At 53.1% G+C, this 15,778-nt stretch overlaps 1 protein-coding gene and 1 pseudogene across 1 annotated transcript; one reads left to right on the top strand and one right to left on the bottom strand.

Annotated features, from left to right (window-relative positions):
- Positions 1-12,129: 12,129 nt before the first annotated feature.
- On the top strand, positions 12,130-13,321 carry LOC125537070 (annotated as a pseudogene).
- Positions 13,322-13,905: 584 nt separating this feature from the next.
- LOC125537069 (lon protease-like) lies at positions 13,906-15,132 on the bottom strand. Its single transcript, XM_048700361.1, has one exon. The coding sequence runs from the start codon at positions 15,040-15,042 to the stop codon at positions 14,182-14,184; it is 861 nt and encodes a 286-aa protein (XP_048556318.1). The 5' UTR covers positions 15,043-15,132; the 3' UTR covers positions 13,906-14,181.
- Between the last annotated feature and the right edge of the window lie 646 nt (positions 15,133-15,778).

Genomic DNA, 15,778 nt, shown 5'->3' with positions numbered 1-15,778 from the left:
TTTTGGGAAGTGCGCGGGACGGGAGCGGCCGCAGTAATCGGAAGCGATAAAGCGGAAGCTCCTCGATCCCCGCGTCGCCTTTTTCGCCACGTACTGCGCGCGCATCTGCTGCGGGATTTGACTGGATGGCTGGGCCTACCAGTCAGCCACTCGGAAGCGGTCCCTTATAAATCGCCGGCTCGGGGTTTCCCAACAGTGCGCTCTCTTCTCCTCCTTTCTTCTTCCTCTCTCCCTTCGCAAGTCCTTCCGCCACCTCCGTTCTCGCCCTAACGCAGCAGGCTCGTGCGAGACCTCGCCGGCGACGGTGACGAAGGGCAAGACCTCCGCTCTGGAGCGCGCGAAGAAGGCGGCGGCGCAGGGGAAGGGAAGAAGATCGGCTCGGGGCGGATCCTCCTCTTGGACCGCTCTGCCCAAAGGTTGGATTCAGGGCGACTGGATGTCGTCGGTGCTCCGTCAAGAGGATCTCGACGACATGGTCGAGGGGGGAGTCATCCCCCACCAAGCCGCGCGTCTTCCGGGGGGAGAGATCGAACCTCAACCCCGTGACGGTGAGTGCGTGCTCCTAGCCACCCACATCGACCGAGGGTTTTCTCTGCCGCCCCATCCCTTTTTCCGGAGTTTTCTGAACTTCTTCGGAGCGCAGCTCCATCACTTCACTCCCAACTCCATCGTCTACCTCGCCGCTTACATTTCTATGTGCGAGGCCTTCTTGGGTTGCCGCCCCCACTGGGGACTCTTCAAGCACATCTTTACCTGTCGCTCTCAATCGGTCAAGAAGGCCAAGTCGAGTGACGAGAGGACGCAGGTGATCCAGCTGTGCGGGGGTCTGGCGATCCAGGCGAGGGGGAAGAGTTGTTTTCCTTCCATCACTTTCCCGGAGTCGGTCCGCGGTTGGCAGGCAACCTGGTTCTACTGTCAAGACCAGGCGACCCCAGGGCAGTCGACTGGACTTCCTCCATTCTCTCTCGACCGAGCTGAAAAGCCTGCTTCTCTGAAAGTGTCGCCGGAGGAAAGGGCCCAGGTCAAAGTGTTGGCGGGTCGAGTGGTTGAGCTCGTCCGTGAGGGTGTGACTGGCATGGACCTGCTGGAGGTCTTTCTCCGGAGGCGTATCCAACCGCTCCAGGCCCGTGACCACCCGATGTGGCTGTACGCGGGCCTTGACGACACCACTCGGGTCCACCCGGAGGAGGTCACCGACGAGATGCTGGAGGGGTGGTTGTCAAGCATTACGGGGAACAAAGACAACCCCCGAGGAGCCAGGAGGGTGGTTCCACTCGACAATTCGTATGAGGTGGACCAGGTATGTCTTTATGTTCCCGACTGAAATCTTGTTTTCTGCATTGGTCTTCTTTGAGTTGGTCGATTGACTTTCGTCTTGTCTATTGTCTTCCAGGCGACCACCGAGATGTACTCGACGCCCAACGGGGCTCAGGAGCCAACTGAGGAAGGGGAGGCGAGCGGAGGTGAGAGTGGGGACGACCAAGGCGAGTGGGAGTCCAACGGGGAAGGAGAGGGAGACGACGATGTCGACTCCAGCGAAGAGGAGGAGGAGGAGGTCGAGCGCAGTCGTCGAAACGCCCTCGGACCTCTTCTCCTACGCCGATTGGGAAGGTTCCCAAGCACCCACACACGACGCTGTCCAAGCCGCCCAAGGCTCTGCCCAAGATGAAGATAGCTGTCCCTACCATTTCCGGGTAATAATAAAACTTGCTTTCCTTCGTCGACCATGGACAGATCCTTGGTCGATTCATTGAGCCAACTGACTGACTTTCGAGATTTGCAGCGCTGCTACTTCTGAGGTCTCCACCAAGGACGGTGACCAAGAGATGGAGGATGCTGTTACCTCCAACCCTGGTACGGTTACTGACGTTCTTCTTTGAGTCGACTGATCATTTATTGCAACCCTGGTCGATTGAACCTTTCCTTTGTAGCCCCTCCTCATGTTATCGACCTCCCGGATGACGATGACAACGGTCCATTGAGAGTGAGGAGGCACAAGAGGGCGTCGGCTGACAAGACCCCCCAATCCGCTCCGGCGTCCGAGGCCGAGGCTCGGGATGGTGGTGACACCACTCGGGCTTCAGTGACCTTCGCCGTTCCTCTGGCGAGTGCGCGGCCCTCGTCGTCGACTGCGGATCCGTCTTCGCTTTTTGCCACATACCCCGTCCCTGAGGACCAAGCGGCTGCTGCAAAGGAGGCTATACGCCAGGCGGGGATCATGATGGAGCAAGTGAAGATGGCTCGGGAGGCCAGCCAAGCAGCCTATGACGCGAGTTCGGCTCTTCAGAGCAACGTCCAGGTCAGTCGACTCAACACTTGGTCTGTTATGATATGCTATTTGGAGAGTCTCTTTTCCGAAGATCTTTGTATCTGTACACCCACTGGGTGTGTCTGCCAATCCTTGGACAAGTGGGGGCACGCTAAGTGCACCCACTGGGTGTAGTCCCCGAGACTACGGTGGACTGTTGGCAGTCGACTGTAGTCTTTACATTGTGTTGCTGTAGCTGTATTTCTTCACTCGGTTTGGTCGGGCCAGATCGAGTGGAACTTTTTTTTTGGTCAAACCAGTGGGGGCACGCTGAGTGCACCCACTGGGTGTAGTCCCCGAGACTACTGTCGAATGTTTTTGATTCGGTTGTGGTCTTAGAAACGTCGTCATTGTCCCTTAGTTACTCGAAAGCAACTTATCTTGGACGTCTGTCGACTGATTTTGCTTTTACAGAAATCCTGCGAACTCGTAGCTCACTATACTGAGTTGGAGAAGTAGAAGATTCAACTGAACCTTGATCTGGAGCTGGCCAGAACAGAGCTGCAGAAGGTCAGAGACGGCGCCGCAAGTAAGACGACTTTGTCGATTGGTTAGTCTTTGGGCTTGAGTACCCTTTTGTTATTTCCGATTCAATCATCATTTCTTCGCAGAAAAACTGAACGAAGCTCTGGCGAAGAAGGATCAGGACTTGGCTGTTGCCCGTAAGGAGGCTGATGACAAGACCGCTCTGGCCGCACAGAAGCTGGCTTCGGTCGACCACTTAGAAGAAGAGAATACCAAGCTGAAGACCGCTCTGAATGAAGCCAATAGGGAGTGTTCACGTTGGAAGAAGGAGAACCTCACCCTGAGCGAGAAGCTGGAAGGCATCGCTCGCAGGAGGGACGACCTGGAGAGCTACTTGGGGAGCCTCGCCAAGAAGTTGTACCTTAAGCTTGAAGGTGCACATTCAGTTCCGACTGGTTTTTTTGTCGACTCAGTCTATGAAAATTGACTTATACTTGGATCGTGTATGCAGAGCTTTGCCAGAATTTTGAAGAGGAGACCAGTCGAGTGGAGCCAAGCTTGGACCCTGTTAACTCTCTTGTGAAGGACGAGGCTGCAATGAACGTGCTCCGTCTGGAGTCTCGTACTGCCAGCGTCGTTGACTATCTGGCTCGGCTGAAAGTGGCGATGTCGCGGATCGACACATCACTCTGGCCTGGGACGACGCTTCAGAACGACCTCGAGTCTCTGATGGCTCGACTTAACGAAGTCCCAGGTCGAGTGGCGGAATGGAAGAAATCTTCTGCTAGATGTGGTGCTGATGTCACTCTGTCTCTGGTCCGCGTCCATTGCAAGGAGGCGCGAGAAGAAAAGTTGGCGGCCATCCAAGTTGCCAATACCAGGAAGCACAGCTTTCAAGACTTCATGGAGACCTTCATCGCTGCTGCCACCCGCATTGCCGACGGGATCGACTTGGATGAGTTCGTCGCCCCTTCCAGTCCTCCTCCCGAGGAGTGAAAAACTTTGAATTTACCTCGGGATGCCGAGTGGATTTGTAACCGTTTAAACTCCGCCGAGCCGAGGGCTCGAGTACTTTGAGGTCTGGGACCTTTTGGGCTTTTTCTGAACTTGATTTCTCGTTGGATATCTTCACGGTTTGATTCGTCGAGTGGAACTTGATCTTCACTCGGAATAATCTTGTATTTGCGACGCAGCTCCGAGGGAGAAGGTAGCAGTCGACTCGCGGATTGGGTCGAGTCTTGTACTTAGGCGAGCACTGGGCTGTAGCTAAGCCTCCGAGTGAGAGGTTTACTCTCCACTCGGTAGGATTTTTAAAACACTTAGGCGAGCACTGGGCTGCAGCTAAGCCCCCGAGTGGGAGGTTTGCTCTCCACTCGGTAGGATTTTTTTCAAACTTAGGCGAGTGCCGGACTGCAGCTAAGTCTCTAGGTGAGAGAACTTAGGCGAGTGCTGGACTGCAGCTAAACCCCCGAGTGGGAGGATCGCTCTCCACTCGGTAGGATTTTTTCAAACTTAGGTGAGTGCTGGACCGCAGCTAAGTCTCTAAGTGAGAGAACTTAGGTGAGTGCTGGACTGTAGCTAAGCCTCCGAGTGGGAGGTTTGCTCTACACTCGGTAGGATTTTTTCAAACTTAGGCGAGTGCCGGACTGCAGCTAAGTCTCTAGGTGAGAGAACTTAGGCGAGTGCTGGACTGCAGCTAAGCCCCCGAGTGGGAGGATCGCTCTCCACTCGGTAGGATTTTTTCAAACTTAGGCGAGTGCCGGACCGCAGCTAAGTCTCTAAGTGAGAGAACTTAGGTGAGTGCTGGACTGCAGCTAAGCCTCCGAGTGGGAGGATCGCTCTCCACTCGGTAGGATTTTTTCAAACTTAGGCGAGTGCCGGACAGCAGCTAAGTCTCTAAGTGAGAGAACTTAGGCGAGTGCTGGACTGCAGCTAAGCCCCCGAGTGGGAGGTTTGTCTCCACTCGATAGGATTTTTAAACACTTAGGCGAGCACTGGGCTGCAGCTAAGCCCCCGAGTGGGAGGTTTGCTCTCCACTCAGTAGGATTTTTTCAAACTTAGGCGAGTGCCGGACTGCAGCTAAGTCTCTAGGTGAGAGAACTTAGGCGAGTGCTGGACTGCAGCTAAGCCCCCGAGTGGGAGGATCGCTCTCCACTCGGTAGGATTTTTTCAAACTTAGGCGAGTGCCGGACCGCAGCTAAGTCTCTAAGTGAGAGAACTTAGGTGAGTGCTGGACTGTAGCTAAGCCTCCGAGTGGGAGGATCGCTCTCCACTCGGTAGGATTTTTAAACACTTAGGCGAGCACTGGGCTGCAGCTAAGCCCCCGAGTGGGAGGTTTGCTCTCCACTCGGTAGGATTTTTTTCAATACTTAGGCGAGCACTGGGCTGCAGCTAAGCCCCCGAGTGGGAGGTTTGCTCTCCACTCGGTAGGATTTTTTCAAACTTAGGCGAAACGGATTCGCAGCTAAGTCACCCACTGGGGGATTTCGTATGTAAACAAAAGTGACAACAATTAATGGAACACTCTTGCCTTTGATAAAAACGAACTGCAGGAATTTTTCTTATTACATCTCGTCCAAGGGAGAGCTCAACTGTAAAAGGGGCGGAGTAGTTCCGTATTCCAAGCTCGTGGCTCGTCGATCTGGCGATCAACATTGTAGAGGTGATACGCTCCATTGTGGAGGACTCTGGTGATGATGAAGGGGGCCTTCCCAAGTAGGAGCAAGCTTGTGTGGTTTCTGTTGATCCACTCGGAGGACCAAATCTCCTCCTTGGAAGGCTCGACTCTTCACATTTCGGGCGTGGAATTGACGCAAGTCTTGCTGATAAATGGTCGATCTGATCATGGCCATCTCCCTCTCTTCTTCTAGGAGGTCGACTGCGTCTTGCCGGGCCTGTTTTGCTTCATCTTCGGTGTAAAGCTCGACTCGAGGCGCGTTGTGAAGAAGATCACTTGGCAGAACCGCTTCGGCTCCATAAACCAGAAAGAATGGAGTTCTTCTAGTCGACCGGTTAGGGGTGGTCCTCAATCCCCACAGAACTGACGGAAACTCGTCGACCCAAGCACCTGCCGCGTGCTTGAGATCACGCATCAGCCGAGGCTTCAGTCCTTTGAGAATCAGACCATTTGCTCTTTCAGCTTGTCCATTCGACTGAGGATGCGCGACCGACGCGTAGTCGACTCGTGTGCCTTGAGAGGCGCAAAAAGCTCTGAACTTGTTTGAATCGAAGTTTGATCCATTATCAGTGATGATGCTATGCGGGACCCCATACCTGAATATCAACTCTCTGATGAAACCGATAGCAGTGCTAGCATCAAGATTTTTGATAGGCTTGGCTTCAATCTATTTGGTGAACTTGTCGACTGCCACAAGCACATGCGTGAATCCGCTCCTGCCTGTTCTCAGTGGACCAACAATGTCCAGTCCCCAGACAGCAAAGGGCCAGACGAGTGGAATGGTCTTCAGGGCTGATGCAGGCTTGTGTGACATGTTGGAGTAGAACTGGCAGCCTCCACACTTGTCGACTATCTCTTTTGCCATCTCATTTGCTCTAGGCCAGTAAAATCCCGCTCGGTATGCTTTAGCCACAATGGTCCGAGAGGACGCATGGTGGCCACAGGTCCCCAAGTGGATATCATCAAGGATTATCCGACCTTCTTCTGGTGTTATGCACTTCTGACCGATTCCAGTCGCGCTTTCTCTATACAACTGCCCCTTTATGACTGTGAAGGCCTTGGATCGGCGGACGATCTGTCGAGCCTCTTCCTCGTCTTCTGGAAGCTCTTTCCTTAGGATATACGCGATGTACGGTATCGTCCAGTCGGGAGTGATTGCCAAGACTTCCATGATTAGGTCGACCACAGCAGGAACTTCGACTTCAGTCGGATCTGTGGCACTTTTCGGTTGTGGGGCTTCTTCTATGAAAGGATCCTCCTGGACTGACGGCGAGCGGATGTGCTCCAAAAACACATTGCTGGGAATGGCTTCTCTCTTGGAGCCTATCTTTGCCAGATCATCAGCTGCTTGATTTTTCAGTCGGGGGATGTGATGAAGCTCTAACCCCTCGAATTTTTTTCTAACTTTCTCACTGCATTGCAATAACCAGTCATAGCTGGACTTCTGACGTCCCACTCCTTCATCACCTGATTAACCACCAAATCTGAGTCGCCATAGACCATGAGGCAACGGACGCCGAGTGAAATGGCCATGCGCAACCCATACAAAAGTGCTTCATACTCTGCTTCATTATTGGAGGAATCGAAGTGAATCTGGAGAACATATCTGAGCTTATCTCCTCGGGGGGAGACTAGAACTACCCCAGCACCGGAACCATTGAGCATCTTAGATCCATCGAAGAACATGGTCCAGTGCTCCGAGTGAAATTGAGTCGGAAGTTGCTGTTCAATCCACTCGGCGATGAAATCTGCGATTGCTTGGGACTTGATAGCCTTCTTTGCTTCAAACTTGATATCTAAGGGAAGGAGTTCAATCGCCCACTTGGCCACTCGACCAGTTGCATCTCTGTTATGCAGAATCTTTGACAGTGGGGCGTTGCTGACGACTGTAATGGAGTGGTCAGAGAAGTAATGTGCAACCTTCTTCGTGGTCATGTAAATCCCATATACAAGCTTCTGGTAGTGAGGGTATCTTTGTTTTGAAGGGGTCAAAACTTCGGACAGATAATAGACTGGGCGCTGAACTCTGAAGGCCTTTCCTTCTTCTTCCCGCTCGACCGTAAGTACTGTGCTGACAACTTGTCCTGTGGCTGCAATGTAAAGCAGCAGAGGCTCTTTGCTGATTGGGACAGCAAGCACCGGCTGGGTGGAGAGCAGAGCTTTGAGCTCTGCAAATGCTGCGTCAGCTTCTGGAGTCCATTCGAACTTGTCAGACTTCTTCATCAGCCGGTAAAGGGGCAACGCCTTTTCACCGAGACGAGAAATGAATCGACTTAGAGTGGCCAGGCAGCCTGTAAGCTTTTGGACATCGTGCACGCGTACAGGACGCTTCATCCGGAGTATGGTGCCAACTTTTTCAGGATTGGCATCGATCCCCCGTTCGGAAACGAGAAAACCGAGTAACTTTCCACCTGGAACTCCGAACGTGCACTTTGACGGATTGAGCTTAATATCATACCTCCTGAGGTTGGCAAAGGTTTCAGCAAGGTCAGCCCGCAGGTCGGAACCTTTCCGTGACTTGACCATAATATCATCCATGTATGCCTCCACATTCCGACTGATTTGAGTGAGTAGACACTTCTGAATCATTCTCATGAACGTGGCTCCGGCGTTTTTGAGGCCGAACGGCATGGTGACGTAACAGAAGCATCCGAATGGAGTGATGAAAGCTGTTTTGATCTCGTCGGGCTCATACAGACGGATCTGATGGTACCCGGAATAGGCATCTAGAAAAGACAAACGCTCACATCCCGCGGTCGAGTCCACTATCTGGTCGATGCGGGGGAGAGGGAAATGATCTTTCGGGCAGGCCCGATTGATATGTTTGAAATCAATGCACATGCGAAGTGACTTGTCCTTCTTGGGACCATGACGACATTGGTGAGCCACTCGGAGTGGTAAATCTCTCGGATGAACTCCGCTGCTAAGAGCCGAGCCACCTCCTCGCCAATGGCTTTCCTCTTCTGGACGGCGGACCGTCGAAGATGTTCTTTCACAGGCTTGAACTTTGGGTCGACTCGTAGACGGTGCTCAGCCAGCCCCCTGGGAACTCCAGGCATGTCAGAAGGCTTCCATGCAAAGACGTCCCAATTCTCACGGAGGAACTAGATGAGCGCTTCTTCCTATTTGGAGTCGAGCGTCGTCGAGATGTGAGTCGGAGCAGCGTCGGGGTTGGTCGGGTGAATGTGAGCTGTCTTTGTTTCTCCGGACGACTGAAAAACTGACTCTGAAGCAGGCTTCTTGGCCCGTAGCAATTCACTCGGATCGGCAGTCTTTTGGTACTCCCACTGCCATCTGAGCATCTGCAATCTTTGAGCCTTTCTGAAAGTACTCTTCTGCCTTCTTCCGATTGCCTGTAAGTGATTACCCCTTTAGGGCCAGGCATCTTCAGTTTGAGGTACACGTAACATGGTCGAGCCATGAAGCGTGCGTAAGCTGGCCTGCCCAAAATGGCATGATAAGCACTTTGGAAGTCCACAACCTCGAATGTCAACTTTTCCTTGCGGTAATTCTTTGAATCACCGAAAACCACATCAAGAGCAATCTGGCCGAGTGATTCGGCTTTCTTGCCAGGAATGACTCCGTGGAAGCTCATGTTACTGGTACTCAGTCTGGACATCGGAATGCCCATTCCTTTCAAAGTTTCGGCGTACAGTATGTTCAGGCCACTGCCACCATCCATCAAGACTTTGGTCAGTTGAGTGCCTTCGACAATTGGATTGACCACCAACGCTTGCCTCCCAGGGGTGGCAATGTGTGTAGGGTGATCAGACTGGTCGAACGTGATGGCAGTCTGAGACCACTTCAGATAACTGGGTGTTGCCGGAGCAACCATATTCACCTCACGGTTGATGACTTTCAGTCGACTTTTGCTTTCGACATCAGCAAAAATCATCAGGGTGGAATTGATTTGGGGGTATCCGTCGTCGCTATCTTCCTTGTCCTCGACTCTGTCTGACTCTTTTTCCTTATCCTTGGACTGTTTGCCTTGAAACTGCTAGATTAGGAGCCGGCACTGTTGAGTGGTATGCTTTGGGTAAATAAAATTACCCTCTTCATCTTTCTTGATGTGGATGTGACACGGCAGGTCCAAAACATCGCTTCCATCCTGATCCTTGACTTTCTTGGACTTCCAGGTGCCCTTGGGTTTTCCCTTGAAGTTTCCCTGGGATACGGCCAGGGCCTCCCCAGGAGCGGCTGGCTCGGCCTTCCGCTTCTGTTTCCGACTGGAATTTCCTCCGGTTTCTTGGGCGACTGCCTTGTGCTTGCCACTCCGAAGTCGGTCCTCGTCTTCACCATTAGCGTACTTGGTGGCAATCTCCATCATCCGATTCAGAGACATCTCTCCAGTTCGACCGAACTTCAGATTCAACTCTCTGTATTTAACGCCTTCCTTGAAGGCACAGACTGCTTGATGGTCTGGCACATTCTCAACCGAGTGATGCAGTGTGATCCACCTCTGGATGTATTCCCTCAGGGTTTCATTCGGCTTCTGCACACAAGACCGCAACTCTGTAAGGCCTGTAGGTCGCTTGCATGTTCCTTCAAAGGTTGTGATAAACACTCGGGAGAGATCCTCCCAAGTGTAAATGATGCTGGGTGCCAACTGATTTAGCCACGCTCTGGCTGAGCCCTCTAACATGAGAGGTAAATGCTTCATGGCCACCTCATCATTGCCACCGCCAATCTGTACAGCCACTCGGTAATCTTCGAGCCAAGTGTCAGGCTTAGATTCATCAGTGAACTTGCTGATTCCAGTCGCCAGCCTGAAATTGGGAGGAATCACTGCGGCTCTGATGGCTCGACTGAAACATTCTGGCCCTGAAGCATGTACTCTGCTGCTGGCGGGCGCATCTCTGTTCTGGCCTTCCCGATGAGCCCTGTTCCTGTCAACCAAGCCTTGAACGAGGACAGATCTTGCGTCAAAGCCTGGGTCTCTGGGGTCGACGGGAACCCTCTGCCCAACGCTACGAGGGCGCCTGTCATCTCGATGTTGAGGCGCATATGACCCACTCCTCGGGGGAGGGGTTGGCACTCGACGTCGATCATCACGATCGGATCGGTGATCATACTGCTCGTTCCTTCCGTACTGATCATGCCGGTCGCCATGTCCCTCACGCCTCGGGGGGTGACCGCGGGCTGTGAGCCGACTGGACTGTATCGGTTGCAACGGATCGACTGTGGATCCTGTTCCGCGACTGAGAAACAGCGGAATTCTGGTTTCCCGCCGCCCGGAGCAACGCTCTGATCTGTAACAAGCCCCTGCCAGCCTCCGACTGGGAGGGCTGAATTGATTCTGCTATACGGGCCGCAGCGGCCAAATTCTGAACTGGGGTTCGATATACCTGCGTCGGCGGGAAGAGCTGGCGTCGACTAGACTCGGGAGCCCGCTGACGCGCTCGCTCGTCGAGCGCTCGCTGGAGATTCTCCAGTCGAGTGCGCTCGGCCAAATTAGCCAAACGCGCGTCCTCCAAGGCCCGGGCCTCGGGGGACTCTCCGACGATAGGGGTGCGGAGGGCGTCCGTGTTCCAGCGGCGAAGCTCCTCTCGCTGTGATGACGTGAGAGGTTCGGGGAGATACTCATCGTGGGGATTCGACGGGCCGCCCCCGCCCGCGCCTCCATCGGCGCGAGGGAAACCGGGAGGACTGTGCGTTCCATCGACCGCCAGGATCTCAGCCGCTGGGTCGTTGCTGTCGCACTCGGATGCGGTCTCCGCGAAGCCAATCGACAAGTCGAACAGGCCGCAGAGGGATTCGTCGGGCTCGATTGCCGCGACTTGCGGGGTGGCCGACTGGCGAGCCACGTCATGCCTCACCCACCTCTGAAGTCTCGACCGACCGGAGCGCTTGCGCCGGTGGGAGACAGAGTGGGGAGACGATACGGGGGCCGACCGATACTAGGTCGACGGCTGCCGCAGGAGGACGCCACGAATGAATGCGCGGAAATGCGTCGCACCGCGGACGGGGAGCGCGTCGACGTCGAGTGACGCCTCTTGAAGCCAGGCGGAGTCATCGGCGATGAATGTGAGCACGCCGAGACGGATCTCGCGGCCCTCCACCAAAACTCCGCACGAAACCATGATCAGAGGGATCGGAGAAACCGCAACTTCCCCAATCAGGCGCTAAGATTCCTGCCCCAAGGTGGGCGCCAACTGTCGTGGTTCTAACTCTGACAGTGATGTAGGGGGTAAGTATGGAGAGGTTAGATCTCAGCTATTGGGAAGTTGTAAACACATCAAGATGTACGAGTTCAGACCCTTCGCGGAGGAAGTAACAACCCTACGTCTCGGTGTCCGGAGGCGGTCGATTGGATTACTGGCGTGTGAATAACTGGGGTGCGAACCCTTCATACTGAGGAGGGGGGTGGTTTATATAGAGTTCGCCGGCCCCCTCCTGCCCTCAGTAATGCAGGGTTTAAGGTACATTTAAGGTTGGGCGTTACTGGTAACGCCCTAATAAAATGCTATAATGACCATAAAGACTACTTAACAGCTGACCGTTTGCCTGCGGAGTAACTGTGGGTCTCCTGGCGGTCGAGTGGTTAGCTTTATGGTCGAGTGTCTTGAGCCCGTCGAGTGAGATACCTTTAAGTCGATTGAAAGGTGACTTCTCTTAGGAATGTCCTAGGGTAGACTCTTTGGTCAGGTCCGTGTCCCTATCCTAGGTACATGTCTTCATCATGGCTAACATCCCCTACGGAATCTCCTCGCCGCTCATCGCGAAGCTGCTGTTCGGGACGTACCACTTCCGGACAGCAACGCTCCTGCTGCAGAAGGAGTTCGCGCGGCGGCTCGTGGCCATACCAGGCGACTCGGAGTATAACCGCCTGGCGGCCAACGTTGGCATGGTAGCTGACGTGAAGCTGCTCATGGACGTGAGCAAAAGGGACTTCGTTCCCATGCCCAGGGTAGACTCCTCCCTCGTCGAGATCCGGCCGAGGGCGGCTCCGCCTGAGGTCGACCTCGCCGAGTGGCTGGGCTTCACGCGGGAGTGCTTCGGGCAGAAGAACAAGACCCTCGGTGCCATCTTCAAGCAGAAAAGGAAGATCCTGGATCTTCTCAAGCGGTCTCAGAGAAGCGAGAGATGCACAAGCGATGCCCCTGGCATCATCCTCGGTGTTCTTGACGGCGACGGTAATGACGAAGCCTGCAGCGACGAAGACGGCGACAGCAGCTGGTTTCAGCATGGAAGAGGTCGAGGCTTTCAAGGAAAGGATTGCCGGTGCTTTAGAGTCCACCGAACTCGCTGGGAAGAGGCCGTCCAAGATGTCAAACGACGAGCTTCTTTATTTGCTCAGGCTATTCAACGAGCGAGGGATATGGTTTCAGTAGCACTTGTCAGCGCATCGGATCTTTGATTGTTCACGATGCAAATGACCGCCGCACACAACTGACCCATGTCCATGGAAGCACAGAAGCGAATTTGCCAGTTAATGTATGTTTAGCAGCTGTCTAGCGTACGCTGAGTTGGTTCAGAGTTGCAAAGAGTTTCTTTGAAATTTGGCAACCTTAAGCCGAAGATCTCACACATGTGCTATTCATGAAATGCTTATGATGAAACAGTATTACTAGGATTCACACATACACAATCGTATTGATAGGATTGCAGTTCACAAATGCGATGTTCATATTACTAGAACTCACAGAAAATTACTGGTAGACAGGACATAACATTAAGCAAATCCTGCAGAATTATGTATGTTTCGACTGTTCAACAGACTGACAATCGATCCTAAAAAAAAAACAGACTGACAATCATGATTTATGAACAACCACCACCATAGGATCAGGGTGCTACTCTAGACCAAACCGAACCAGAACAGGTGATGCAATCTTTAAACGCTTTCCTCCCTGTGGCTAGTCCAATGGAAAGATCTTTCAAAATGAAAATGCAGATAACATCTGTACAGAGATTCAACACCTGCAAGCAGCCAGTAGATACACTTTTACTTGATGGCAGGAAAGAGTGCTGCATTTTCTCCTGGATGCAAAGAGTGTTGCTATGCTACCTTCATCATGGCATAAAAATTTGAATCACCTTTTACTGGACCATATTAAAAGAAATATTAAACGTGGGACAAAACAAGTCACCTGTTACGGGATCATACAATTCAAAAAAGAAAACAGAGAGAAAGTTATACTTATTAAACAGCTGGATGTCAAAAACCATTTCCCAATTTGTGACATGCCTCCGTTTCCATGATTCCATCACATTGTAATGTACTCCTTCCGTCCCATAATGTAAGACGATTTTTGACATTAGATGAAGGAGTATACGGTTACACATGCACAACTGATGATGAATAAACCTGCTAAAGTATCCTACTACAACACATACCTTTTTTACTGGAATGATTTCATTGCATAACTGAAACTAAAATTATATGGTAAGCCAATCATGTCAAACAACATAATTCAAATTGAGAAATGGCAGTCTAGACTCAAGAGCTGACCAATGAGTAAATACGTCCTATTTAACACTGAATGCATTGCTTTCATTGAGCAAAATGCTTATGGATCATCGTCATAGCTCTGCATTTTTCTTGAGTTAATACATACAGCATGAATTATACATACAATTTTACACGCTAAAATGCTATCACTTTGAAATAAAGCCTACCCTTGCAATTATAAGGAAAGGAAAAGGGCGAAAAAGAGTATAAGAAGGTTTTAGTCCACTACCCTCCACAAACTCCTTATCGGCGAGCGAGATGGGACAGAGGCGAAAGGCTTCACCCCGACGACGGCGACGAGGGGAAGACGTCCTTGACGGCAGACGCGGCGGTAAGGTAGTTGAGAGTGTTGCGGAGCGTGTCCCGCTCCCGTCGCAGCCGCGCGGCGGTGTCCTCAAGCTCGAGCAGCGCCTGCTGCTCCCTGGGCGCGCCCTCGAAGGTGTTGCCCACGTAGAAGGAGAATGGGGTGGGGAAGAGGCCCCGGCGCAGGTCCCCGACCTCCTTCTCGGGCTTGCCGTTGAGGCGGTTGGCGATGCGTATGACGTCGCGCATGAGCGCCTCGACCTCGACGGCGAGCGCCTCAGCGTCCTCCCCAGGGGAGGGCGTCTCCGCGGGCGGGCGGTCCTCGAGCCACTGCACGGCGGCGACGAGGTAAGGCTTGTTGCGGACTATGCGGGCGACGCGGAACCGCTCCTGGCCCTTGCAGATGAGGAAGAAGCGGTCGTCAGCGAGGCGCTCGTGCTTGACGACCTCCCCGACGCAGCCGACGTCGGAGGCTCCGTCGGAGCCGGCGAAGACGACGCCGAAGCGGAGGTCGGTGTCGAGCACGGTGTGCATCATGATACGGTAGCGGAACTCGAAGATATGCAGCGCGTGGGTCGCGTCCGGGAAGAGCACGAGCGGGAGAGGGAACAGAGGGAGCTCCACAAGGCCATCGTCGGGCTCGGACGGGTACTGGTCGGGCGACGGCGACGGCGACGACCCGGGCCCTGACGCGGCGAGGCGGCCTCGGCGGCGGTGGCCAGAGGCGTGGAGGCGAGGCGCTGTGCGGAATGCGTGGGCGGGGGAGAAAGGGTGGGGGGGGGGGGAGGGGGGGGGAGGGGGGCGGGGGGGGGGGAGGATTTGGGGGAGGAGAGCCATTGGGGAGCGGAGGGATCTTTTCCCCACGGTGGTGAGGAGGGGAACGTGTGGATTTGGGGGAGGTGATTTTTCAGGGGTTTTGTTGTTATGGCCGGGGAAGAAGGGTGTGGGGTCTACGGGCAGAGACAGGGTTAATATGAGTCTTGTGCGGTGTGGTTATGGCGTAGAGGAGAACACGTGGGGGCTTATCCGTCTGGAGGAGCTCGGGCTCGGAGTGGGACACCGTTTTCTTTTCTTTTTTTGTTCATCTTAGTTTTTCTTTTATTTTGAGAGAAAATGCTTTGACATGGTATTTTTTGGTATAGTTAAGTTCGGCCTGCTAAAGACGGCAATGGGCACCCACTACCCACGAATCCTGCGGTAAAAATCCTATTAGAATAAGAGTTTGGAAAAAATAAATATCCATGATCATATGTATATACATATTAGGGTAAGGGTTTGTATTATTTATTATCCACTCCTCATTTTTATAAACATGTGCTCATATTTAGCAAGCTCGATATTCTCTTAGCGACAAGTGAGATCAAAAAGCATCTACAGCAGGCGCCTCAAACTCTACCATGCGTCCCGGCGGATGACCTGGTTAGTTACCGGTAAAAAAACGACAAAACGGTCACTCCAAACGGGCCTCAAATGTCAAAGCTGATCAACACCCCTCATATTCATCCTAAATATGGGGCAAATATGAGGAGGCCCGAACGCGTCCGCCACGTTCGACTGACGGCACGACCCCCAC

This window comes from Triticum urartu, chromosome 2 (genome assembly GCF_003073215.2).
Source record: "Triticum urartu cultivar G1812 chromosome 2, Tu2.1, whole genome shotgun sequence".
Classification (NCBI taxonomy): Eukaryota; Viridiplantae; Streptophyta; class Magnoliopsida; order Poales; family Poaceae; genus Triticum; species Triticum urartu.
The sequence above is the reverse complement of the archived record's forward strand: the minus strand, read 5'-3'. Positions and strand labels throughout refer to the sequence as shown.